The sequence below is a fragment of the Macaca mulatta genome, chromosome 2 (assembly GCF_049350105.2).
Source record: "Macaca mulatta isolate MMU2019108-1 chromosome 2, T2T-MMU8v2.0, whole genome shotgun sequence".
In the NCBI taxonomy this organism is placed as follows: domain Eukaryota; kingdom Metazoa; phylum Chordata; class Mammalia; order Primates; family Cercopithecidae; genus Macaca; species Macaca mulatta.
Window position 1 is genome coordinate 115,576,685 of NC_133407.1, and position 26,386 is coordinate 115,603,070.

At 58.7% G+C, this 26,386-nt stretch overlaps 1 protein-coding gene across 2 annotated transcripts; it reads right to left on the minus strand.

The window, feature by feature from the left end:
• Nucleotides 1-2,812: 2,812 nt before the first annotated feature.
• DUSP7 (dual specificity phosphatase 7) lies at nt 2,813-10,370 on the minus strand. 2 transcript variants are annotated; one of them, XM_001091142.5, is made up of 3 exons: nt 9,651-10,370; nt 7,736-8,170; nt 2,813-4,930 (listed from the first exon to the last, which is right to left on the minus strand). In XM_001091142.5, the coding sequence occupies exons 1-3, from the start codon at nt 10,165-10,167 to the stop codon at nt 4,623-4,625; spliced, it is 1,260 nt and encodes a 419-aa protein (XP_001091142.3). In that variant the 5' UTR covers nt 10,168-10,370; the 3' UTR covers nt 2,813-4,622. The 2 variants fall into 2 exon arrangements, with proteins under 2 accessions (XP_001091142.3, XP_077849110.1); XM_077992984.1 differs by lacking the exon at nt 7,736-8,170.
• Between the last annotated feature and the right edge of the window lie 16,016 nt (nt 10,371-26,386).

Here is a 26,386-nt window from a genome sequence, read left to right on the forward strand (position 1 = left end):
AGCCTTCCCGGGGCTCTCAGGTGGGCTGGGTCTCAGGAGTCAGGTGAGAGCACTGTGTCCCGGTGGGGCCCAGAACAAGCAGGGGAAAAGATGTCAAGAATCAGGACCTGGACACCCTCCTTCGGGGCACCCACAGGTTAACATGCTAATGTGCTCCCTCCAGAGAAAGCTGGCTCCCACATCAGGCCCTCTGGCTTCTGCCAAGGATCTGGGAGTAGGTGTTGGTGTCCCAGACATATCCATTTTGACACAGAGGGAGGCACAGTGCAGTCATGGTGTTGACCCAGGTGCGCAGTACATGGGCAGTAGCAGGGACGGACAGGCTCCAGTGCAGGCTTGCCACCCACCCCAACCCTGGTCCATTCACGAGGCATGACTGCGACAGGCAGAGCACGGCCGTCTCCTGAGGGCTCCCTCTGTCCCCAGGCTCAGAGCGGGACCACCCTAGGGAAACGTTCATCTCTCCTGTGGTCTCCTTGTCGGAACCCCTTCAAGGTCACCGCTCCACAGCGCTCCAAGTGCTTCCTCGTATCCAGCCTTAGTCAGTCCTCATGTTGCACTTGATTCATTAATCAGAGGACAAGTTGAGGGCCCCATTATCCTGCCACCCAGCGTGACATCACCGAGCTTCCCTCGGGCATGTTCCCTCCCTGGGACTGCCCAGCCGGCACAGGAAATGGCTGCTGGATGAATGTGCAAGTGAGTAAGCGTCTTGGATCCTCCTCCCATGTGAACACTAAGCGGCCAAGGAGTGGACCAGGTCCCCGAGGCCCAGGCTGAAAGGAGGCAGAAACAGGGACCAAGGAGGCAAAGAATCTCAGGAGAGCAACAGGACTGGGGACAGAGATAAAGCAGGTGCACCCCCAGGGAGCCAAGTGTCCAGGAGCTCAGGGTGGCTGCACTGAGGGCCTCAGGCACGGATGGCCTGGAGCAAGCAGGGCCTGCGGAGGAGAGTATGGTAGAAATGGGGTGGGATAGGAAGAGCTCAGGACGCAGGGCCATGAGATGGGAACACGAAACCTGGGGGTGGGGGACCGCAGTCCAGTAAGTGTGGCCCAGCCCAAGGTCATAGAGCAAGGACCCAGAGCCTCGGCCACTCAGCCATGACCTGGCTGTCTGTTCCCCCGAAGGGAACCTTAGCCAGGCCCAGTGCTGAGGTAGGAATTTCTACAGGTAAGGAGGACACAGACGGCCAGAGAGACCTCTGGCCCCAGAGTGCACAGGGGTAAGTGGCGGGGCTGGCCCTCTTCAGGCACTCCCAGTCCTCAGTCTGAAGAGCCGGCTCAGGAGGTGGCTACTGCTCCCACCCCCACCCCGTCCTGTGCTTGGGCACGCTGGCACTACCAGGCACTTACTCGGTTTGTCGAGGGCCCAGCCCCCAGCCCAGCACCCGCGGGCTTCCCCAGGCCTGGGCAAGGGCAGCAAGAGGGAACAAAGGCCCAGTCTCTGCCTGCTCAGGCCCCCACCCCCTTGCCTGCCCCTGGCACAGAAGGAACAGGGCCCTGAGGGAGCCCAGGAGCAACAGCAGCACCGCCCCTTTGTCAAGGATGCAGCGAGAAGCCCCCTCCCACCCACACAGGCCTGCTGGCTGAGCGGCAGGGTTCTTCCCCGCTCCAGATGGGAGTGTTCGGGGGCAGAGCTGAGGGACTGCAGTCGCACAGCTGGAATTTGCACCCAGGCCCCACAGCAGGCAGAACCTGCCCTCTACCCCTCACCACAGGCTGTGCATGATGGTTGTGACTGTGTTCTGGTACAGAGGAACTGAAGAGCAGAGATCAGGGAGAGAAGAGAAGGAGAGCCTGGGCACCCCAACAGGGCAAGTCCCAGGCTGAGCCGCCCTCACCCTCTCGGCCCTACCCACCTACCTTCCACCTGGGTCCAGCTCAGTGCTGATCACGCGGTTTGCTGAAGGGATAGAGCCAGGGAATGTCAGAAGTGGGGAAACTAAGTCAGCTTCCAGGCCTCTTAAGTCCTTGACGGGGGCTCACCTGATCCAGCCAGAGGCAAGGGAGACCTAAGCCACTCTGGAGCCTCCATTTCCTGATCTGTAACTCGGGGCTTGTTGCCCACTGGGGGCCTCACTTCCCCAGACTGTGGCCCCCATCCTTCTCCAGACCTCCTCCCTGATCTAGCCCAGGGCCTTACTTAGACCCTACCCCCAGGGGAGCCTGGACGGAGGCCGATGCCCACCCTCCCCTGTACACACCTGATTCCTCCCTGTGAACCCAGGCCAACAATGTGCTCGTCATGCCACAAAGCTGAACAGCACTCAGGAACCAGGTGCAATTGGCCCTAAGGGACCTGTCCAAGGCCACCCAGCCCTTAAGAAGCAAAGAAGGGCTGACTTGCTCACTGCCCACTGACATCCCAGGACCTGCAGGGGCAGGGTGAAATGCACATTCTCCTCTCTCATCCACACAGCAGCAAGAGAAAAGGTTAGGGTTCTAGGGGCTGCAACTTGGGCAATGCCTAAGCAGATAGCCTTGGACAATGAAGGGCGAGTCAGGGCTCAGTTGTGTGAACTTGGTCCATACAACCTCTCCAAGCCTTGATTTCAGCAGAAGCCCACAGAGAAAGCCCTGATGCGTCTGCCTGCCAGTGCCTAAGGGCTGGGGAAATGCCACCTGCCCCAGCTTCATCCAGAAACTTTGGCTGCTCCCTCCCATCTGCAGGGCACCTTGATTAGTCTAAGCAAGTGCCCAGCAGACCCCAAGCAGAACCAGGCCAATGCATCACAGAGCAGGCACTAGGACACCGGTCGAGGCTCCTTCACCTCCTTCCCAGGCCCCAAGCCCTTATCAGACACGACTCATTTTAAAGAAAAAATAATATTTATTTGCAATATAAACAAAGTCCCGTTGTTGGTTCGGGATATATATATGTATGTGTGTGTATATATATATGTAGGGTCACAAATCTTCCTTCATAAGATCATAAAGCAAAACTGGCCACCTCCTGGCATACCCTCATTTATACAAATCTGGCGCATCTTTCTGGGTTTTCATTTTAAAAATAAAAGAGAGAAAAAGAGAACCATGTACAGCATGGAAGCTTGTTGTCAATTTCTCGACTGTGGCAAGATTTTAATCTGCTGCCTTAAGAATCCCTGAAAACCACCCCTGTGAGGTAAGAAGCAGTGGGGCAGAGTTTTCTGTGGCCTCACTCACATGCTGAGTGCTGCTCCGTCAGGGACCCTGGCCCGACCCCTCTCCCTGCCCTAGGCCCTCATGCAGTCCTGACACCTGGTGAAACTGAGGCTGGAGAAGGAACAAAACTGGAGGAAGATAACGGAATCCGTGGCTTTGTTCTGTGGAGGCAGGGGGAAGTGAACAGAGCCTCACCCCCCTTCTGCTGGTCCACCCTTGCCCCACTTGCCCCTGCCCTAGGGTTGAAATGGGTGCAAGTCTCCTGGCAGTAGAAGGCATGGGCAAGATGAGGGCAGGGCAAGCTTCCAAGGGGACAAGGGGGCTGCCAGTGGCAGCCAGACCAAAGCGACAGCTAGGGAGAGGGAAGAACCTGGAGGTAGGGCTGGGTCTCACCACCTAAGCTCTCCCCAGCCACTGGGCCTCCACTCCCAGTTACAACAAGAGAGAGGAGAGGGAGAGGGAGAGGGAGAGAGAGAAACAGACAGACAGAAGTAGTGGCTAAGTATATAAAAGGGCTCAGAGCCCAGGCCCTCCTAGGGGCCTAGCCCAGAGGGCTAATGCTACTGCCTGGCAGCCCCCTGCGGCCCACCTTCTGCGGGACAGCGGCAGGGACCCGGGTTCCCCACCTTCTGCCTCAGGGAGGTCTGCAGGGACCACCAGAGGGATGGATGAGAGGGCAGAAAATGCAAAGACCACCATCCAGCCCACCAATCACAACTTGCAGCAGTCATCACAGGCGAATGCAGGGCCAAGTCAGACTGGGCCAAGGGTGGGAGGCGGCACGACTGGGGGTCCCAATACCTGAAGAGCAGTAAGCCACCCCTTCAAGAAGGGCCCGCCGAGGAAATGGAGGCTTCACACATGTGCAAAACGCATTTGGTCAAGGTCAACATGGGGTCTGTCTTTTCCATTAAAAAACAAAAACAAACACAATACTTGCTTTTTGAAATTGAACGAAAAACAAAACTGATAACATTTCTCTCTCTCGCAGGATCAGGAAAGGGATGAAATACTGGGTTATACAATCCACTGTTGCATGTAGCCTGAAAATAACACTTTTTGTTAAAAAAAAAAAAAAAATCAAGAAGAGCTCAAACACTCTTTGTGCTCCAGGGAGCTTGGATTTACCTGCCAAAAGTAAAAAGTAAACTCAGGTCCGTGGATGTGTCTTTAAAAAATAGCCAAATTGGCTGGGCCATCAGCAGAAAGGAGCGTCCTGGACAGGATGAGGCCCTGGTGGACGCCCAAAGCCACGTGTCCCAGGCCTCTCCAGCAAGCCCTGCAGAGGGAGACCTTGCCTGCGGGCCCCGCCCCCAAGGATGGTGAGGGGCGCTCCGACACTGAGCAGCCTGGGTCTCTGGGCACAGGCGACATCTGGGGGTTCCTCAGGCCAGAGGTGGCAGGCTTGGGCTCTCCCACCTAGCCTTGTGGAGAGCCGAGCAGGGGCCTGGTGCCATGCCCCCCGTGCACCAGGCCTCACGTGGACTCCAGCGTATTGAGTGGGAACAGGTTGTGGTTGGTGGGTGTGGAAAAGTAGAGCTGCTCACTCGGCGCATGGTTGTCGCACGGGCTGCTTAGCCCCAGCGTCCGCTCGAAGTCCAGCAGCTGCCCCATGAAGTTGAAGTTGGGCGAGATGTTGGACTTTTTTCTCTTGACAAAGTCGTAGGCGTCGTTGAGTGACAGGTTCATCTTCTGCATCAGATAGGCCACAGTGACCGTCACTGAGCGGCTGATGCCTGCCAGGCAGTGCACCAGGACACCACACTTCTTGGAGCGGGCTTCATCTGAAACACAGCGACATCGGTCAGGGAGGTGCCTCCTTCAGGGAGCCTTCCCACATGGGTGGCCAAGTTGGGCTGGGACACAGAGGGCAGCATGGCCGCTGGCTGGTCTTGCCCGACCCCTGAGGGACATGGCCAAGCCCAGTGTGGGTAGAGCAGCAACTTGGAATAGAGGTCAACAGCACTGCTGTGGAGAGGGCTCTGCACACTTTAGCCCCAAGGCACTGGACACCCGTGTCTCAATTTCCTCATCTATAAAATGGGCCTATTTATGTACAGTGGTCTCATAAAGACCTGTGAGGGGTCAAGAAACATGAACTACTGTAATGCCTGTGACCATGGCTAGATCTACCACTGCCATGTGCATTGCGACTGCTGTCACGGGCATCACCTGCATCCTCTTGGGTCATCTGCACCATGGCCAGTAAGCCCATTTTATCAATGAGGAAGCAGACACAGAGACAAACTGGCAAGCCCAAGGCCACACAGAGGCTCCTCCTAGCTCAGCACCCGCTGCTGCCAGGCCGTGACCTGGGACTGGGGGCTGGGCTGTTTCTCTTGGAGCTGCTCCCATGGGTTGTACCCGAGAGTCTCCCAGGAAAGTGGCCTGAGGGAGGCTCCTCTGGAAGGAAGTAAGTGGCCTGGCCCTGCACTTCGCTCTGCCCAGCTAGTCCCCAAGGCCTTAACTCCAGCTCCTAAGACACAAGGACTGCGATGCTGGCCACACTATCACTTGTGATGGGGCTTCATAAGTGAGGCGTGCTTAAATGGGCCCCATCCCTGCCACTTGCTAGACCTTCCACAGAGGCCCATGTGCCAGTGATATCTCCTACCCCAGCCGACTGGATGCGGCCAACCTTCCTGTTCCCTTTCCCCTCCAACCCTCCCAGCTTCCCCCAGTGCCACCCTCAGACTCCTCTGCCTGACACACAGAAGCTCAATAAATACTGGCTGAGCTACTGAACAACTCAGTCCTGTAATCTCTCCTGGACCCTGGGGCAGCTGCCTCTCTGTGTGCCACAGCTGTGCCAGGGACATAGATTCACAAGAGGCAGCCATGGGGTTCTTGATGTCCCCACCACCCTGACTCTGAACCCTCCGGGAGCCAGGCACACAGCTAGCACTCAATCAATGCCTTCCTACAAGATGACACATGGGTTCACCCACTGTTCTTCATTGCCTTTGTCCTGACAGAGCTTCCTCTCTCGTCCCCGCCCAACCAAGGGTACCAAGGATTAAGCATACAGTAGGTGCTTCCTCCAGACTCAGGGACTGACAGGGGGCCCCATGGCTAAGGCACTGGGGCAGGATCATCTGTCGAGGAGACAGACATTGTGGCTTCATGTGGAGCTATGTGGTCTGACCTCGAGATTAGGGGTGGGAGAAGTGTGTGCTGGGATGAGCCTCCAGTGGTGACACCAGGATGTGAGGAACGCCTGGCCCCCAAACCCACCTCCAGGTGATCCAAAGAAAGTCTGTTTTCTGCTGGCTTTATTTTTGGCCTTTTCAGGGTGTAGCTGGTGACTGATCCTGTCCCACTGACTCCTAAGGGATGCCTGGGCCTCAATTCCTTCACTTGTCAAATGAGGAAAAAGGTCCCCCTACCCAGATGGGGAGGAACTTTCAGGAACGATAAAGGTACCCATTAGCCAGGCCCAGCCTGGCAAAGCCTGCTTTCCTCTCTCTTTCCCCCTCCCTTGTTGGGGGAGTTCAAATGCTGAGGCAGCACCCATAGCCCTCTTAGCCCCTAGGGTCGGGGGCAGGGCTGAGAAGCTCCAGGCAGCCCCAGTTGCAGCCCCTCCCCCAGGCCTCAGCTTCCTTCCTTCCTCCCAGCCAGGCACCTACTTTTGGTTCCCAGTAAGCGGATGAGGCGGGGAAGCCTCCCACTTCCTGTTGTTAAAGCTAGCCCAACCCAGCCGACACCAAAACGCCCTCCACTGGACACAGCCGCCATAGGGAAAAGACAGCCCAGGCCACCCCCACACCTTGCCACTGGAGGCTGGGCAGAAACATTGGGTCACCAGGCTCAGAGATAGAGCGTTTACATTCATCCTGAGCCCCCGTGCCAGGGGGCCAGGGGAGATGACCTGTGGTCTCACAGCCTCCAGGTGGCCAAAGAGTAAAGCCAGCAGGGGACCCGAGTCTGCTGAGGCTGGGGATACAGGGACTCAAAGGGCACTAAGCCAGACGGCAGGACACACTGCTCTGGGGAAGGCCTTTCTCCACTCCACCTTCTCTTACACTCCTCCCTACACTCCAAGCGAGCCCTACAGGCTGCAGAGAGCATCTGGAGCCTGACCAAGCTAGCGGTCACCACATTTCAATAGCTGCCTGTTTGGGGTGTGCCTCTGGCTCCAGGGAGGGCTACCTTTCAGCCCTCTTAAGTACACATTAAAGCCCAAAGAGGCAATATGACAACCCCATCCTGGAGAGACACGTGTGCTGAGGCGTGATGTGGAGCAAGTGAGACCCGTGGGAGGTCTGCGCGCTGTGATGTTTCAGCTTGCTAAGCCCGAAACAACATCTAAGCCAGGAAAACACGAGCTGGACAGCAGAGAGCCCATGAGGTGCTGCCAGCTAGGGGGAGCTCAGGGCTCAGGAGACTGCTCAGGCCCCAACAGGTATAGGGGCCCAAGGGACTCGGTGACTCACAGTAGGCATGGGTACACCCAGGGGCACACGCTGGCACACGCAGGGCACACACAGGTCTCAACAGGCCCAGAGGTACCCAGTCAGGTGGGGGCGCCACCCAGAGTCCTGCATACACCTTGACGCGCCCACCCCCCCTGCCCAGCACACAGAACCTACCAATGAAGCTGATGGCCTCAGGGAAGAACTGGGAGAGGTTCTGGCTCCAGTGGTCAGAGATGGGGATCTGCTTGTAGGTGAACTCGCCACCGTGCTCAAAGGCATTGGGTAGGTTGGGTGTGACGTTGAGGATATACTTGATGCCGTACTTGCCGAGCACGTCCAGGTTGGTGGAGTCCTTGGCGCAGCCGAGGTAGAGGTAGGGCAGGATCTGGACAGGGAAGGCTGGTTGGCTGGATGGCACAGGGCTGCCATCCGACTCGGTGGCACTGCTGGGCAGCTCTCGGTCCGACTCGCCGTCGGAGCAGTCAGAGCTGATGCGCAGGCCCCCCAGGCCCAGCACTGAGGTGGGTGGCGAGCTGCTCGGTGAGGAAGAGCTGTCCACGTTGGTCTCGCAGTGCTCAGAGTACTCTGTCTGAAACTTGTTGAAACCACCTGTGTCCGGAGTGAGACAGGGCCTGGGTGAGAGGCTGGTGAGAGCCCAGATGGGCTGCACAACCCAGATGGGCTGACCAGAGATGGCCAGGACTCCCCACGCCAAACACCACAACATCAACGGCCAGCATGGGCCATACCAAGCATCTTACACGTGTGCCCTCTCTTGTGTTCTCTCTATCTAAACCATGACCACTTCACAGACAAGGAAACTGAGGCCCCAGGAGGTGAAGTGACATGCCTGGACTCCAAACTGGTACCCATAACACTTCAGGGCCCCCAGCCATGCCACCAGCTTTAGGGCACTTGAGGACAGGCCCCAGCTAATTCCTCTTCTGCAGCTCCCACGCACGCCTAGCATCCATGGGTGTTCAGTAACAGCTAAGTGGTAAAGAAAAGCAGACAACCCCATTTAGCCAGCACCAGTGGGTTGGCAAACTCCTCTTATAGATGAGACCACAGGTGCCAGAGCCACATCTGGCTCAGATAAGAGGCAGAGAGGTCCTGGGCTTCCTGAATGGGAGTCTAGTGGTTGCCCAGCCCCAAAACTACAGCTGGGGAGGGTAGTGGGAAGGTACTGGCTGGCCCCTTCCCCCAGCAGGGGCAGGTTTTTGAGGGGGGTCCTGGCTCCACTTCTCTAGAATCCTCCCTTAGAACACAAGCCTCCCCAGCCTTGGACCTGCAGCGGGGGAGGGCCACTGGGGCAATACAGGGACAGGAGAAATGGGGAGCCCCTTGCAGTGAGGCATGGGCCCTGCGCCCGAGGGTGCCGCAGGCCTCCCCTCCCCTCCCGCCCGCCCCGCTGCCAGCAAGAGGCCATTTTGGAATGTTAATTGGAAACACCGGCCTCAGCCACTCGCCCCCCGGTGCTGCCTCTCCCTTCTGCAAGCTCTGCGGCATCAGGCTAGGGACCTGGGGGTCCCGAGAGACCCGGGCCAGGGCAACGGTCCCTGCCCATACCCTACCCCAAGCGCCTCCTAGAGGCGGCAATTCTCCGGTGGAAGGAGCAATTCCCGGATCCAGGAGACCCCAACCCAAATGGTCTCCATGCGCTGGAGATGAGGATGGTGCTATGAAAGGTGCCTTCCTGATCCTGGCCTTCCAGAAACACGAATTCCAGGCTGGACTCGGGCGCCCTGCTGCTTTTAGGGTTCTGGAAGGCAGCGCCTTCCACCTCTAAGGGGCTCCACCGGAGCCTAGGCACTACTGTCGCCCCATCAACAGGAAACCCCAGAACCCCAGGCAGGGGAAAGTTTGTTCCACCCACTCGAATCGTGCCGAGAAAGGGGGCGCAGAGGGAGCCCCGCGCCTGCCAAACCACACGGTGGGGACCCGACTCCAGGAGGGCGGATGCAGGCCGGGGACGACGTGGCGCCCAGCGGGGCAGGCCGAGCGCGTGGAGAGGAAAGCGCCTCCAAGGGGAGCGTCAGGGAGTCGCGGGGGGCCCCGATCCCTCAAGGCGTCTCGGTGCTGCCCTCACCTTGGAGGTAGTAGGCCTGGCAGCCGTCGTCGCGCAGCTTCTGTAGGAGCAGGCCGAGCACGGAGGCGGGAGCGCCGGGCTCGGGCTGCCACTCGGCCGTGGCCTCGTCATAGAGCAGCACAGTGGCCGCCTTGCAGCGCGTGGCGAAGCGCTCCTTGTCGGCGTGGTTGGGGATGATGGAGCGGATGGGCAGGTTGCCCTTGCGCAGGCGGCGCAACATGAGGCCCGGGATGGCCAGGTTGATGGCCGTCTCGATGTGCGACGACTCGAAGAGCTCGTGCGGCCGGCAGTCGAGCAGCAGCAGGGACGCGCCGCCGCGCACCTCCAGCTCCTCCTGCAGCCACTCGGCGCTCTTGCAGGGCATGGCTCCTGCTCCCGTCGCCGCGCCCGCCCCGGTGCCTGCGCCGGACCCCAACCCCGCACCGGGCTCGGACCCCGCCCGGGTGCCCCCAGCTGCCGCCGCCCCCGAAGTCGACATGTGCGCCCGCGCTGGGGGGCCGCGGAGCTGGTTTTTCATGGGGACCGCGGGCGGCCCGGGGCCGGGGCCGGGGCCGGGCAGCCCTGTCCTGGGACGTCGCCCCGGCCGCGCGGGCCCCAGCCGCGTCTCCGGGCGCCCGCCTCCCGCCGAGCTGCGCGCCCGCCGCCCCGGCCTCCTGGCCTCCCGGCCTCCGTCCCGCCCGCCCGGCCCTCCGCGCGCACCGCGGCCTGACAGCCCCAATTAAACAGCGGCTCCGGCGGCCGCGCGCCGAGGCGTTCTCCAGAAGGCGGGGCCGCGGGGGCCGGCGCCCGGGCTTAAAGGCGCAGCGCCTCCACCGCCCCTCCCCACGGGGTACGCGGGCGCGCTCGCGACCCGAGCCCCGGAGACCAGCGGTCGGGCCCTCCCCGGCCGCCTCCGCACCGTCGCCCCCTGGACTAGCCCGGAGCTGACTGCGATGCGCCTAGGGGCTCCGGCCCAGACGCCCTCACGGGTTCACTCTGCGCGTGCTCCCAAGCTCTTCTGGACATTACGGGAAGAGCGGCCCTGGGGGCGTCCTATGCCTGGCACCCCCACCCCACATTCACAAGAGCATAGTTTTTCTGGGACGGGGCGTGGTAGGGGGGTGGTGGTCAAGCTGAGCAACCTCTCCTCCTCCCGCCTGTTATCCCATTCATTCTTTTTGTCATCGAGTTCATTCAACAAGTGGGAACTGAACGCCTACTACGTGCCAGGCACTGTGCTAGGCAGTCACCGTTTCGGGGGACCTCATCGTTTTCCTGACGGTCACAGGCTCCAGACCTGAGGGGGAGCGTCTCACGCCAGCAGGCCTGATGGGAAATCAGGACCTGGGCAACTGGCGGGGTAGGAAGACTCAGGGCCGTGCCACCTTCCGTGGGCAGGGGTGGAGAAATCCTGGAAAGGAACAGCTCTGGGAAGGGAACGCGAGCCCTTTAAGAAAGCTTTACAAGCGGGGTGGTGACAGGCGCCCAGTGAAGCGCCACGTGACTTTTTCCACGGGGCCGGTGGGAGGGGAATGCTCCTTTATAATCAGCCTGCCTTCCCCAGCCTCCCTCTCAATGGACCAATCAACTTCCGCGGTAGGCGGGCGCCTGCCACGCAGAAGGCCAATCCTGGCCGAAAGAGGCGGTGGCGGAGGGAGGTGGGGCCCGCCGCGGTTTCCACCCAGCGCGGGGAAGTGGGCGGGGACTCCGCCAGCGCTGTGTGTCGATTTGCAGGCAGGCGGGGCAGCGGAGGTGAATGGACCCCGCAGGTAGCTCTAGAACAAAGCGGCTCGACTTGGGCGGCGCGCTTGCGCAGGACGTGCAGTACTTTCCCTACGGAGCCAGGATAGGAGCTCTAGGCTGGGCCCTGCTGTCTGTCTGGTCCATTTTTTTGCCTGGCGGGGTGCCCCTCCTTGGGGCTTAAACCCCCCGACTCCTCCCGAGGCTGGTCGGCTCTGAGACACCTTGCCCCCATCCCTGACTGTGGGGGAGCGGTGGTGCTTGAGGGAGGGCCTCTGGAACCCCGAGGATTTGAGCTTTCCGCTAACCTCTGACCAGAAGGCACGCAAAGGGGTGGCTCAGGAGCAGTCCCTGCCCGTCTTTCAAGCGAGGGATAGTCTTTCTGAAGGGTTTCATCCTGGGCCACAGGGCTGTGTCCCAGAGGAGCAGGGGTCTCTCCCACAATCACACTCTCAGAGTGTGAAAGGAGAAGCAACTCTCCGCCCAAGGTTGTCCTGGGGGTCCCAGGCCTGTGGAAAGAGCTCCCAGGGCCCAAGAGGGCAAGACCCAGATTCTGTCCTGCCACTTGCAGGTGTGTCGTGTGACCTGAGTACGGTTCTTCCCTCTGGGCCTCGGTTTTCCCAGTGTAGGAGAGTGCTAGTGTGGACAGAGCCCAAGCCATCTATGAATGCATCCGACTGGGAGGACATGGTCTGCAGCCAGGCCTCTCGGCTGGCAGGCTGGATGCTGCTTGTCAGGGATGGAGGCAGCACTCAAAAAAGAGGCCTGAGCGAACTCCCAGGGAAGGGTGAGCTGCTGAGCAGTGCACCATTCACTCAGCAAGCTTTGCTGAGGGCCTCCTGAGCACCAGCCTGCCTGGAGCTGGAGTGACAACAGTGGAGCCTCCGTCCTCCACTCAGGCCTGGCTGCCTCTCCCCTCTGCTCCACCATGGGGTTGGATGCCGGTCTGGGCACTCCCCCAGGCCTACCACAGGGTGCACAGAGACTCCTCTTTCTCTAGGGAAGAGACTGGTCTTGGTGTTCTCTCCCCAGACGGGTCCATGGTAGCTCAAGAAGGTGTCAACTGCCCAATAAGTCAGGGTGACATCCCTGAGGGGCAGGCCAGAGTCACATCAACAGGAGGCTCATGCTGTCCTCAAGTGAGACTGGGCGCATGTCCCACGGCACTGAGGCACACTTAGTTCTGAGTGCCTGGTGAGGAATGGGCCATTGCTCTCACTAGCGAGGGAACAGCTGAAATGGGAGCCTCCTCTGAGCCTCCCCAGATCCCACGACCCACGCGAGAGGAAGAACTACCCTGGAGAGAGGAAAGGGGCCCTGCCATCCCTCGCATTAGCCTGCAATGACTCCTGTCTCTCTCCCTTTAGACTTCTCTAGCGGGGCGTACACCCTGGAGGAGAGATCTGTGAGAATGTGTGGAACTGGAAAAGCTCCCGCAGCAGGAGGAGAGGGCGTCTTCTAACAGGGAGGTAAAGAGAGACAGATTTGGACGAGTTCAGGAGAAGGGGGAGCATGTGGAGAGGGGGTGACAGTGGAAGCAAAGGGTTGGCAGGAAAATTAACCAGCCCCTGAGGTGCCAGCAGGACCCTGGGCCCCCACTGGGCAGGTTGGAGGAGGTTGGAGGAGGTTGGAGGAAAGGCCCTAAGTCTTGGTTCTCACTAGGCGGAAGAACCCTCAATCCCAGACTTACAAGGCCCAGAGCAGGGCAGGAACTCGCCTGTGGTCACATGGCAAGAGACCAGAGCTGTCCCTGTCCGGGGCCTTGCCTGGCAACGGTGGGCTTCCCTCAAGGGAGAGGGTCTTTCTTGGCAGGAACCAGGTGCCCTGGGTGATTCCAAGGACTTGGAATCATTCTTCCTCTTTAGAAATGTGGTCTTTCCTGCCTTTAGGGTTCAGGCCTTCCCTCACCTGCAGCTCCCATGAGGGGTGTCCAGCTCACTAGGGTCTCCCTGAGGGGCAGGGTGGGGGAGTGGGAAAGAGGCTGCCGGAAAAGGTCTGTCCTTGGGGATGATCTGGTTTCAGGAGGGGGAGGGGAAGTGCAGGTGGGACATGCTTAAACTCTCTGAGGGCTGTCTCTCCTTCCCACACAGCCCCAGGCCTTGGCATAGGTATTTCCCCTGCCTGGACAGTTTTCACCCTCAGCCTTTGCCTGCCTTCGGATCCCAGCTCAGAGTCTCTGAGCACAGGGGCCTCCTCTGATCATCCAGGCCCAGATTAGCTTCCCTGCTGCGTGCTCCAAGGACGCCTGTCCCCTCCTTACCCCATCTTTGCTCTACACCCTATCATAGTCACTGTCCACCACCCACCACCATCCACCACCACACTACACTTGTCACCCGGAACGCCCAGGGGCAAGTCTGCCCTGCCTCAAGCCTGCTCCTCCTCCTGCCATCCCTTCTCATCGCATTCAGCCAACTGCCAGGCATGAACCCACGAGGCACATCTGGAGCTGCCTTCCCTGTCTGCACACATCCAACCTCAGAACCACACAGAGAAGGGGCCTTCCTGGCAGCACAAGGCCTCGCCATGGTGGCATGTTTCATGGCCCTTTGCTATTCCTCTGGGAGGAGCTGAAGGTCCTTAAGAGCAGATGTGAGCTAGTGTGCACCCCTTTCCCCCCAACACACACATTCATGTGACTGGGTGATCAAGGAACTGTGTCATCAGGAACAGTTCAAGTGCCTGAGAAACAGATTTACCTTTTCCCACTAGTGCCCATGGATTTCTTGCAAACGGGCCACCACGCTTCTAATGGACAGGCTGAGGCAAGGGGAGGGTCAGCTTCTTGCCCTCCTGGCCCTAAGGAGGCTGGCACAGATCTAAGCTAAGGAGGTGGCTTTCTATTATGGGTCTGTCTCACATCCCACTGTAAGGGATGAGCAAGGGCTGAGCAGGGGCCGGGCACTCCAGTCTGTGGTGCCTGTTGCTGGAGAGTAAGCCAGCTTCTGCCCAGAGCAGCTCCACTAGGCTGGAGAGGTGCTCCGATGGAGGCCTGCTGAGACCTAGACTTGCTCTGCTTGCCCTTGAACTTTGGGACAGCTTCTTCCCCAACCCTTGGTGGGGTGCCTGCCTGGGCCAGTGTTCAGCAGCATCTAAGCCAGGCCAGGAGAGGACTGTGAAGGGATGGCAACTCTTCTGCCCTGTACAGAACTCCTGGCTGCACACATACACATATACATGTAAGGATACACACAACACAGGCACCAACACACATAGTCCTATCCATATAACCACATATGCTCATGGGCACATAAGTGTATGTACAGAAATACACAGATACAGACCTATACGTGTGTGTGAAAATACATAATACACATGCACACACACTCTGTTGTATGTGGACACACACATATCCAGACCCACGTCTGGGTGCTCGCCACTCCTATTGGGGGGATGCCCACAGACATGTCCTCCAGAGGGGCGGTTACCAGGCTGGCGGGATCTACGCCCCTCTTCCCCTGCCCTCTAGTCACCTAGGCTCACATTGTCCTATTGGCTGTTGCTGGTATCTCCGTAGCAACAGGTTCTGGATGGAACCAGAGTCCACCCCTGCCTTTCCAGCGGGGGCCTGTGAGGCCCTAGGTAATGGCAGTGTAGTGTGGGAAAGCTGGGACAGCTCTGGGGTGGGGGAGCCATGTGCCTATTTATCTGCGCCCTCTCCTGCCCAGGTGTGCAGGGCAGACCTGGTGAGAGTGCAGGGCCTGGGGGAGCAAGTAGCCCTGGCAGAAAAGTGGGTCACGCCCAGGATGATTAGAGCACAAGACATGGCAGGACGGAAGCAAGGGCCTGGGAGATCTGTGGGGAATTCCCAAGGCTGCTTGGAGAAGGCAAAGGGAAGAGGGAGGAGAGAGCCTGGCCAAGAGGGAAGCTTCCTGTTCATTCTCAGACATGTTCTCTGCACCTGCCCCATAGCAGGGAGTGTGCAGAACAGTGAAGGGGGGACTTGGATGACACAGACCAACATAATTCCTCTCTCTCAGAGCTCCCCACCCAGCAGTGACAGAGCAAGCCCTTGGCCAGCCTCTCCACATGGAGTCCCTGGGCTCACTCACTTGAGGGTGGGCTTTTCCAACCACAGCCCAAGGGGCCAGCCCAAGGATGGAAAACAGAGGACACACACCTACCGCTCTCCCATGCTTTGTCCCTGGCAGACATTACTAGTCAACCACAGCACATTTTCTTGCTGAGCCATGCCCTGGTCTCAAAACCTTTCCAAGCAGGCATGACCAGCCGATTGTCACAGGCGAGAAAGCTGAAACCTATTTGCTTAGGTTCTAGTTCATAGCCAGACCAGCTATGCCCTTCCTGTCCCCACCACCAGCTCAGCTCACCCTGACTTCCTCCTGCTTGCTCCCTACACTGTGCGCCAGATACAGTGCCCCAGTATCCACGTGTCTTCATTCCATGCCCCAACCCTCTGAAATCATCTCCAGCTTCTGAGGGGCCACAGCCTCAGGAGGCCTTCCCTGCCTAACTGCAACAGTCTGCACCTTCTCCTAATCCTTTCCTGTGGGGCCCAGCATTTTACTTCATTTTGTTTTATTTTTATTATTAGTTTTTTTGAGACAGGGTCTTGCTCTGTCACCTAGGCTGGAGTTGCAGTGGCTTTGCCACAGCTCACAGCAGCGTCGAGCTCCTGGGCTCAAGCGATCCTCCTGCCTCAGTCTCCCAGAATGCTCCGATTACAGGTGTGAACCACCACACCAGGCCAAGTCCAGCATTTTCTACCCTCTACCCACTTAAGGGTACCTCAGCCTGCAGGGTCTAGGGTGGGGCTTCACCCCTGTGGCTTCTTCCCCTAGGTTAGCCTCCCTTTCATCATCGAAGTCCCATCTCCCATGAGCTCACCAAGGTCCTGGGTCCCACCCTGCCCTCCATTACAAGCTCTCCCAGGCATGGGGCCCCCTTCAGAGCAATGGGCTTCTGCTGGGCTGGTCAGCCTAGGCAAGTGAGCATTTAAAACTCTGCTTGGAGCCAAGTAGGGACTGATGTCAAGAGGGCCTGGTTTCTAGGCCGGGCGCGGTGGCTCAAGCCTGTAATCCCAGCACTTTGGGAGGCCGAGACGGGCGGATCACGAGGTCAGGAGATCAAGACCATCCTGGCTAACACAGTGAAACCCCGTCTCTACTAAAAAAAAAATACAAAAATCTAGCCGGGCGAGGTAGCGGGCGCCTGTAGTCCCAGCTACTCGGGAGGCTGAGGTAGGAGAATGGCGTGAACCCGGGAGGCGGAGCTTGCAGTGAGCTGAGATCCGGCCACTGCACTCCAGCCTGGGCCACAGAGCGAGACTCCGCCAAAAAAAAAAAAAAAAAGAGGGCCTGGTTTCTGTTCCCACCAAAAGGCCACACCCTGCTTTGTCCCCACTCCATTGCAGCCTCTTGCTTTCACATCCTCAGCCCTGTATTCACTCCGGATTCCCCAGTGGGGTGAGCAGAGCAGGACTTGTCTGGCCGTTCTACAGATAGGAAAGCTGAGGCCCAGGAAGGGAAGTGTCTTGCCCAAGGGTCTGGCTCCAGCCCCAGTCAGTTACTCACTCACCCACCAGGCCTGGGGTGAGTCATGGTGGCCCAGGTGATGGGAAGGAAACACATAAACACGGGCAAGTGGGAAGGACAGTCTGCAGGGAGGGTGGATGCCTGCCTCAGGCTCCCAGCGTCGAGTTCCCACACAAGCTGTCTTGGGCTTAATGGGCTTGCACACTCCCGACTGTCTCAAAACATCTTCCCTTCTGGCCTCGAATCCAGGCTTTGCATCAGCCATGGGAGCACTGCCAATCCATTTGACAAATGGAGAAACTGAGGCCCATGGCCATAAATCAAGCAGTGACAGGGGGCTGGGCTCCAGACTAAAAACCCAGAGCTCCTTTCCCCAGTCCAGGGGTTCCCAGCTGGCTCTGACTGTGGCTCCAGTCTCCTCCAGGCTCAGGTACAGTCCACAGGGAGCCCCTACTCTGCCAACTCTTTTCCATCTCTGGGGAGACCCAGTGCTAGCAGGGTGGGAGACAGACTGGGAGGACAGGCAGCTGTGCACACCCGTAAAGAGAAGGGCTGTCTTCCACAGAGCATTCGTGCTACCAAACGCCTTTTCTGCCTCCATGACAGATATGGATGATCCATCCCAGGACTCAATTTCAGAAGCCATCTGGTCACCACTACACAGCCCAGGTTCTCCCGCTTCTCCCCTAGACCACATCCTGTGCCTCCTCCCCAGGCCTCTGCCTCTATCCCAACAGTCATTCCCCACACAGCAGCCAGAGGGATCTTTTGAGAAGGTGGAGGCAGCCTCTCCTTCTCCACAGCCTCCCACTGTCCCCAGTATAGAGTCCACACTCTGCATAGAGTCTACACTCTACTCTGTAACCCCCTCCTCTCCCTCTTCTCCTCATCCTGGATTCTCCAGCCACTTTCAGTCTCTCACCCGCACTTCCCTAGCCCGGGCTCCCTCTGCGGGGCCTCTGCCCTCATTGGTCCCCCTGCTGAAACCCTCCTCTCTGCTTGATTTATGGCCATGGGCCTCAGTTTCTCCATTTGTCAAATGGATTGGCAGTGCTCCCATGGCTGATGCAAAGCCTGGATTCGCCTTTGACTACCTTCTTATTCTGTCCCCCAAATCCGCTCATCCTCTAAGGGCCACAGTGGGCACCTGGGAAGTGGCAGAGCCAGGATTGGAACCCTGGCCTACTTCTAGACTCTTCTGTGTTGTCAGCCATGAGCATATGGTCCTGTGATTTAAACATGTTTGGGGCCAGGTGCAGTGGCTCACACCTGTAATCTCAGCACTTGGGGAGACTGAGGTGGGTGGATCACTTGAGCTCAGGAGTTCGAGACCAGCCTGGGCAACATGGCGAAACCCCATCTCTCCAAAAAAAAAAAAAAAAAGCTGGGTGTGGTGATGCATGCCTGTAGTCCCAGTTCCTCAGGACACTGGGTGGAAAGATCTCTTGAGCCTGAGGGGCAAAGTCTGGAGTGAACCATGATCATGCCACTGCACTCCAGCCTGGGCGACAAAGCGAGAAGCTGTCTCAAAAGAACAAAGCAAACAAAACCCACGAACAAAACAAAACAAAACATCTTTGGCCCTCCCTTGCCACACTCGATTCCAGAAGCCTCTCAATTCCATTCCTTCCTTGGGCCTCGGCCTGTTCTGTATGACCTGCCCAGAGTCACTCAGTGAGAGTCTATGGAGCCAGAGGGCTCCCTGCCACGAAGGGATGGACCTGCTGGCACCTTGCCTGGCAGGCCTCATCCTGGCTTTGGACCATAGCCCTCAATTTCCCCCACCCAGCTGCAGCTCCTCCGTCCTCCATAGAATGTGCCCAAACTCCCATCTCTTCATGGACCTGAGGGTCCCTGCGGTCGTAAGCCTGGGTTTTAGTACTACCCCTCCTCACTACCCCCCTTCAAGCCTGGAGGGGGCGCTGGGCTGGGTCAGGGGCTCTGACTCACCTGGGCACCCCATCTGCTGACACTGAGGTCATCCCTAGAGAGCCAGGAGAAGCCACTCAACAGCCCGGGGAAATCAGGTGTGCTGTATCTGATGTCCTCGGGCCTCAGAGGCAGCCAGAGGAGAAGGGGAAAGGACTCAGATAAGCACAGGTGGACTGCGCTCCCTGCTCCAAAGCCACGGGTGAGGGCTACATCCTCGCCTCTTGCATCCCCTTCCCCACAATCCTCAACATCTCTGCCCTGGGATGATCTCTTGCCCTGCCTTACACTCCAGGGCTTGTGGGCCGCACCCCATGAGCCCACCTGGGAGCCTGAGGGATGGGAGCCAGGGCTTTGCAGGAGTAGGAATCTTTAGCTGCATGCCCACCTTGCCACCATGGCACCCTTGGCCCCCTGCTCAAAGTTGCTGATCCTTCGAAGGCCACCTCTGCCAGGAAGGGCCTGGAGCCCAGGTGGTTTGAGCAGGGGATGGGGAGGGGGAGAGGACATCTCGGGCAGGCATTTGCTCAGCCAGAGCAATGGCAAGAAGTAGTGATGGGGCTGGGGGTTGCCCTGGTTCTGTTTTTGCCAAACCAGCCTATGGTTTTTTGATTGAGAGAGTTGGCAGTGGGAGGTTCCTGACAGTGAAGACAGTCCAACCTTTGAGGCGGGGAGGGCAACAGAGGCCAGGAATTCTCATGGCACCTGGTGGGCGGATGTGCCAGGGGGCTGGGTTGGGCCTGCCTCAGGTGGGCAGGTCTCTCTGTAGCTGCTAGCCTTAATTGCCTCATTAGCATCTGCCTGCTGCCCGGGCCTGCCTGGTCCCCTCCCTGCCTGCCCACACAGTCCCGTTTTTCAGAAATCCTTCCTATGAGGCATTGATGGTGACAGTGAGGGTGACCATGACGAAGCTGGGAAATGGCTTGGGAGCTAGCCGGCCTGGCCCAGGTGCAAGGTTGCTGGCTTGAGGCCTCATAGCCCAGCACCATTCCACGTGGTTCAGCTGGCCAGCTGCCTGCTAGGACCTGGATGCGGGCTGTTCCCAGGTAGGCAGCAGCGGGAAATAGTCTAGGGACTCCCCTTCCTGCCCCCGCCCCACCCAGCCGGACTCTGGCCACAGGGGCACATGCCCCAAGACTTGGACAACTCCCTTCCTGAAAAGATCAGGCCCTCGAGGAGGGAGGAGGGGTTCAGTGGCTCTCTCAGGGCTTCTAGTGGGCCCTCCAAGGTGGGGACAGGATGGAAGAGGGCCTACTCTGCCTGGGCCCCTGCCCACCTCCCTGCCCCTCCCTGTGGCTTATGTAGTCTCCCAGCAGAGGACAGCACTGCCCTGACATCCATCTCCAACAGGAAAACCCTCTAGCCTGAGCCCTAGGGGCAGCTGAGAGCCCAGGGCTGGTGGACTGAAGAGTGTTCAGAAGCATTTGGCTGGAGCTGGAGCCCTCCCCAGAGACCCTGAAGCATCACCCAGCCCACAGCACCAAGGCCCCGCCCAAGAACTCAGGCTGCGGGGTAGCTGGATTCCCTAGGCCATGGGTACTATCCAGACTTGGAGCTCCCAGGAACAACAAAAAGGGCCTAGCAGCTGGAGCCCATGGAGCTGGGGAAACAGCTCTGCTGCCTGCTATATACGTGGGGGGCCTCTGCAGTGCCCCAGGCCCTGGGCCTTAATCTCTCCATCTATAAAGTAGGGCAGTGCTTTCTGCCTCCCCTGATTCCCAGGAAGTATGGGGCAGCCAGGAAGCTTCCACACTGGGCCCATCAGAGGGAAAGGAAAGGCCTCTTTGTCCTAAGTGGCTGGGTATGGACCCTCAACTACCCCTATGCAGCAGGAGTGGCCTTGGTATGACCCACCTGTGCCAGAGAAGGTCAAGTGCTGACCACCTGGCAGGCCCTTTGCCAGACATAGCAGGACAGCCCTATGTGGCCTTCAGGTGACCAAGGTGTGAGTGTGCCATGTGTGCTGGGACAGGGCAGGGGTAAGATTGGGTTGGGGTGGAGATAGGGGAGCCTAACCAAGACACTTGGCTCCAATCTTGACCACCACTGGCCTCCCCTCTCTAAGCCTCAGTTTCTTCCTCTATAAGGAGTCCCCAAATCCTGGGCTGTAGAGTACCGCCTGAGCTTCACCTCCTGTCAAGTCAGCATTGGCATTAGATTCTCATAGCAGCGCGAACCCTATTGTGGACAGCACATGACAGGGATCTAGGTTGCATGCGCCATATGAGAACCTAATGCCTATGATCTGAGGTGGAGCGGTTTCATCCCGAAACCATGCCTCCAACCCAAGTCCATGGAAAAATTGTCTTCCACGAAACTGGTCCCCGGTGCCAAAAAGGTTGAGGACCGCTGTCTATAAAATGGGGCTTCAGTCTACCATGCAAGAATGTTGCGAGACAGGAGATGAGCTATGTGAAGGGTCTGGTCCTGCCTTCTGCTCAACCTCTCTGTGCCCAGAAAGTAGAGCGAGGACCCAGGGATAAGCAAGGACTCCGTGTGGGAAGCCCCCTGGAGCAGAGGGATGTGAGCAGCTGTGCCAGGGAGTGTGGGCAGAGGGGTTCTGAGCAGAGAGGCTGGCCCCATAGGGAAATGGAAACAAAGGAGCTCATCTGAGCCTACAGCCAGGGGCTGCCCATCCCAAGGTTGATGTCACAGTGGGAGGGTAGTGTGGATACTCCCAACACCCTGGGCCTGCCTGTGCAGGTCCCATCTCCTGGGGAAGGCCCTGCCTGCTGGCCTCTGCACCCACGCCAGCCCACTCACCTGCCTGTTCTCCCATGGGGAAGAAACATCAGCGTAGGGAGGAACTGTGGGTCCCCAGGACCCAGCTGGCTCAAGTGAGGTCCCACCAGCCCCTGCTGGCTGCCGCTCACCTGTCCTTTGTTGTCACCCCCATCAATTCCTACCATTTGCTCAGACCCAGCAGGTAACAGTTCCTGATGGGACCCTCAGGGAGCTTTTCCTGTTGTGGGGTTTTGACCCATCCTTACTGCCTCCTCACTGTTCTTCCTGTACCTTTTTCTAAAGTGGGCTCCATAGAATCACAGGCGTGCCAGATACGCCGCAATAAAAAGGGCCATGTGGTCAAATGTCTGGAAACTCCGTGAACTCTATGGCCCAGCTGCAGTGCATGGGAGTGTATTAAAGGCTCTGACAATCCTTCAGGGAAGTAGCTGTCTTTACTTCGTTCATCCTGGCATTTCCCAAATTCTGGTGACTATAGCACCAGTTTGTTTTGCATAACCTCCGCTAACAGTCCATGGAACCGGGCCTTCACTGTGTCCTCTAGGGAGGATGTGGACCTGTGTTGCTTGGTGACTGTTCCACGTACCACATTCTCTTCCCTGGACTTCCCTTCCCATTTTTCAGATGGGAAGCTGAAGGCCATCGAGTTCATCACTCAGAACTCCATACCCTTGGGCCTGCTCAAGTGGCCCTGGGGTCTGCTTTTCACATGCAGGTCCAGCTGCCCCGGCGGGATCAGAAGCCACCCTGGCCCAGCTGCTGGGGCTAAGATGCCTCACCAGGCGCCGGGATGCGGCTGGAGAGGTGAGGAGTGAGATGAGCCGGCCGCCTGGCCGTGCTTCCTCCACCGGCACCAGCTGGCTCCTTGTGCTCTCCAGCCTGTGACTGCACAGGGCCAGACAGGGGCCAGACGTGGGGAAGCCGCTGTGGCTCAGCATGGGAGCTGCGGACAGGGCCCCCTCCCCAAGCCTGGGCCAGAGTTGGGTTACGAGCCCTGAGGGTCTCCTAATGAGTTCCACATGCTAGTGGATGCCTCAGAGAGGAAATAGGAAGGGGCTGGAGAGGGGAGAGGGGGCCTGAGAGGGGATTGGAAACATGTGTTTGTGGAGGAGGAAGAAAGGGAGGAGGAAGGGAGAGGGAGGAGGGGAGCAGGAGGTTGGAGGAGAAGACTTTATCCCCGGGCGGGCGTTCTGGTGCTCATCCCCAGCGAGGTTGGCTGCCAGGCACACAGGCCCCTTCAGGAGGCCCCCAGGCCAGTGGTCTGCAGCGGGAGTGGTGGGAGAGGCCCCTTAGAGGCCCACTCCTCTCCTTCAGACAGAAAAAGCCCAAATCCCTGGCTCTGCTTGGCTGGGGTTCTGAGCCACTAGCGGGGGCAGGATAGAACCAGGTGGGTGGGAGGGTCTGTGGGGGCATGAGAAAGCCACCCCACATCTCATCAGCCAGGCAACAGTGAGATGCACATTTGAACCCAGCCCAGCCACCTGCACCCTACCCAAGAGGCCCTGGTGCCTCGAGGCCACTGATCCCTCCAGCCCTGACACCACCTCTGCCTCTCAGCCAGCAACTGGCGGAGAGGCGACCCCACCCTCGCTCCCTGTCCTGTGGGGCTGGGCGAGGCACCTGGCTGGGCCTGGTGGTTGGAAGCTTCAATAGGAAAAGGCTGTACAGGAGTCACGCGGGCACGTGGGGTGGGGTGTCCAGTGAGCAAGACCCATGGCAGTTACTGAGCAAAGTCTAAGGACCTTACAGGGCACAACGGCTCCCACTCCCAGGAGCGCTGGTTGAGCCCCAGGTTGGCCCAGCCGAGCAGCTGAGGCTGAGCCTGGAGTGGGCCTTGTAGCCAGCTGGTAATCAGTCCCCATTCCCACCCGTCTCCCTGGGCCACCAATCGCAGCCCAGCAGGGACAATGCCAGCTCCTAGTGCTTTGTGTGAATTGTCTCAGCAAGTCTTCCCAGCAATCTCATGGGGTCACTTGCTCTTACCCCATGTTATGGATGAGGAGGCTGAGGCACAGAGAGGTGAAGTCAGAGTATTCCCAGCAGCAGGAACAGCAGGTGCAAAGGCCCTGGGGCTGGAATGAGCTGTGGCTGGAGGAGAATGAGGGGAGGGGGACAAGAGACAGGGGGTATGGGTGGGCAAAACTGAGCAGGCCTCAGCTGTGGGGAGCACTCCTGTGGCCTGTACTTGGAGGAAGCTGGGAACTGCTCGGGAGGTTGGGCAGTGATGGCATGAGCTCTCTTACAAGCGTTCTTACTTTCTACTCTTGCATCTCAGCAGACTTTGGCTACTGTGTTGAGAACAGATGGGGTGGGCTGGGGGCAGAAGTGGGAGATGAGGTAGGAAGTGAGCAGACAACATATCGGCAGGTCCTGGCTCCTTGAGGGTCTCGCTCCAGATGGCCTAAGAGGTGGGGAGGCCTGAAGGTGGGGCGGCTGGAGGGGATGCTCACCCGACCTGCCCCAGCCTGAGGCTTCCATCCCCCACCAGAGGGGACCATGGAACTGAGACTCCCCTAAACCAGAGGCATTTATCCCCAACAGGAGGTTTTGGGATATTTCTCAAAGGGCCATGGGCATTCTTGTGGGGCCTCACAGTGGCTCTATTCCTGGACACACTGTAATTACTTGGGGAGCTGGACCCAATCCCAAGAAGCAGGGGCAGCCCTGGGAGCACAGGTCAGCTTCACAGTTTCAGCCAAGAAGGCTCAGGGCAACAGCCTAGATAGGGGCCATTGCTGGCCTCTGCGACGGAAAGCACCTTCTGTTTCCAGTTAGCAGGCGCATGAGTGCTTCTGCCTGGAGGGCCAGGGAGGACTAATTACATTGCTTCTCTTGCTCCAAGTTTCAGAGGCGTCTGAGGAACAAATCCAGGAGCAAGTTGTCTTAGGAGGGAGGTTCTGGGACCTGAGCTGGGGTGGAGAGGGTGGATGTGATGGCCCTGGAGAGCATGGCCAGTACTCCCATTCCAACCTTGGGCACGAGGACATGTCTTTGGGGTGGCTGTGGCTGGGGTCAGAGTTTGAGAGGCCCAGCGCAGAGGTGGAATGGGCACCATGGGAACTTCTGAGGGAGTTGGATGGTTTTAGAGAGCTCTGCCAGGTCAAGGCAAGGACCCTGCCTGAGCCTAGCCAGGGAGGGTAGAGGTCTGGAAGAAGACACCAGGTGGGTAGGGCATCTGCAGGACACGTGTGGCCTCAGCCAGGCTGGAGACCAAGAGGACAACATGGGCTGGATAAATGTGGGCCCAGGTGCTCAGGGCCGCCCATGACTCTGAAGTCAGTCCTAACTCCAAAGTTGAGTCCAGATGCCACGCTGGGAAGCATGGAGACGGACAAGGGCTGGCGTCAGTATGTGTGGCTGAGTGACACTGCTCAGCATAGGCCTTGCCTTCTGCAGGCCAGGCCTCTGCCCACTGGGTACCCACAAAAGATGCCAAAGTCCCACTTTCAGGAACACATGCTGGTGCCTAAAAGAGCAGCTTAGGGCTCAGTAAAGGAAGCTGTAGGAGACATCACTTCCTCTCCTGCCAGTGTTCCTTGTACTAGCATTCCGATTTCTCATGGGTGGCAGGAGAGAGTGGGCAGGGGCAGGAGTGTCTGCCGCAAGCAGCACTCCAGGCGGACAGGGCTCTAGGTGGCCTCACCTAAAGTGAAAACAACTGCTGGCCTTGCTCTATAAATAGGTTCTCGGGAGAGTGTTTCCACATGGGTAGCTCCTGGCAGGAGGAGGGGCTGGCACGGGATGCGCTTCCTAATGACTTTCCTGCGGGCTGTCTGGGCTGGCTCCAGCCTCGTCTTGAGCATGGCTGTGGGGGCCCCATGGGTCACGGAGGCAGGGTGAATCTTCTGGGGAGGTACTCCCCACAGTGACCGAGCGAGGGAACCCAGGGTGCCAGGGCGGGCTGAGCCTACCAGGCAACGGGAAGAGACCCTGTTCCAGGATGGCAATGCTCAGAGGAAGTGGAGCCATGCCCCAGGGCGCCAGGACCGCCCCGCCTGCCACCGCTGCCTGAGCACATGTGGTTTCCTCAGCAGCCTGCGGGGGCGGAGCAGGGGTGGTAAGGAGAGAACCCCCAAGGGTTCTCTAGGGAGATTCTGCTCCCCCTTAAATGACCGCACACCAATTAAAGTTGGAGCCATCAGGGGCCCATCTCAAGCAAATCATTTCGGAAATGAGGTTAATGACAGGGCACTGGGGTGACAGGACCAGTGTGACTCACCATGCCCTCGCTTACTCAGCAGGCTGGACTTCCGGGATTCGGGGCAATCACAAACACCCACCCCCAAGCCTGTGCTCTCCCCAGAGGTGGCCTTAGTGACAGGAGGAGATAGCCTTGGAGTGCTTGCCTCCTTGGGTGGGGAGGGGCCCAATCCCTTCTCACCACCGGGGACACCCATGGCAGGGGCCATGGAATCAGGAGATGAGAACTCTAGCTACCTAACATTACAGAGCCAGAGGGACCCTGGGACCACGAGCCCCCCCATCCCCACTGGCACATGGAGCCAAGTTCCAGGGAAGGGGCCTGATCCGCCAGGCCAGTAGTGGGATAACATCAATGGTCACACACTAACCACACTTACTTGCACCAGCCACTGTAGTGAGTGCCCAGTGACACAAGCACTGTTGTACAGAGGCCCAAAAAGGTCACCGAACTAGTTGGCGAGAGCCAGAGTTTGGACCTGGGCCATGGGTTGGGGGCCTCCTGACCTCACCACTCTGCCCTTGCCCCACAGAGCACCCCCCCACCCACCACTGAGAAATCACGATGCTGCAGCAAACCACAGGACAGAAGTCCAAGGACTGTGCTGGGTGGCAGGATGGCCAAGTTCCCACAGCAGGCTGGCTTGT

Coding starts and splice junctions, on each gene's coding strand:
- DUSP7 (XM_001091142.5), bottom strand. CDS start 10,167: ATGAAAAACCAGCTCCGCGGCCCCCCAGCGCGGGCGCACATGTCGACT. Junction 8,171..9,650: donor CCAGGCCTACTACCTCCAAG/GTGAGGGCAGCA, acceptor CTCCGGACACAG/GTGGTTTCAACAAGTTTCAG. Junction 4,931..7,735: donor TGAGGCCATCAGCTTCATTG/GTAGGTTCTGTG, acceptor GCTGTGTTTCAG/ATGAAGCCCGCTCCAAGAAG.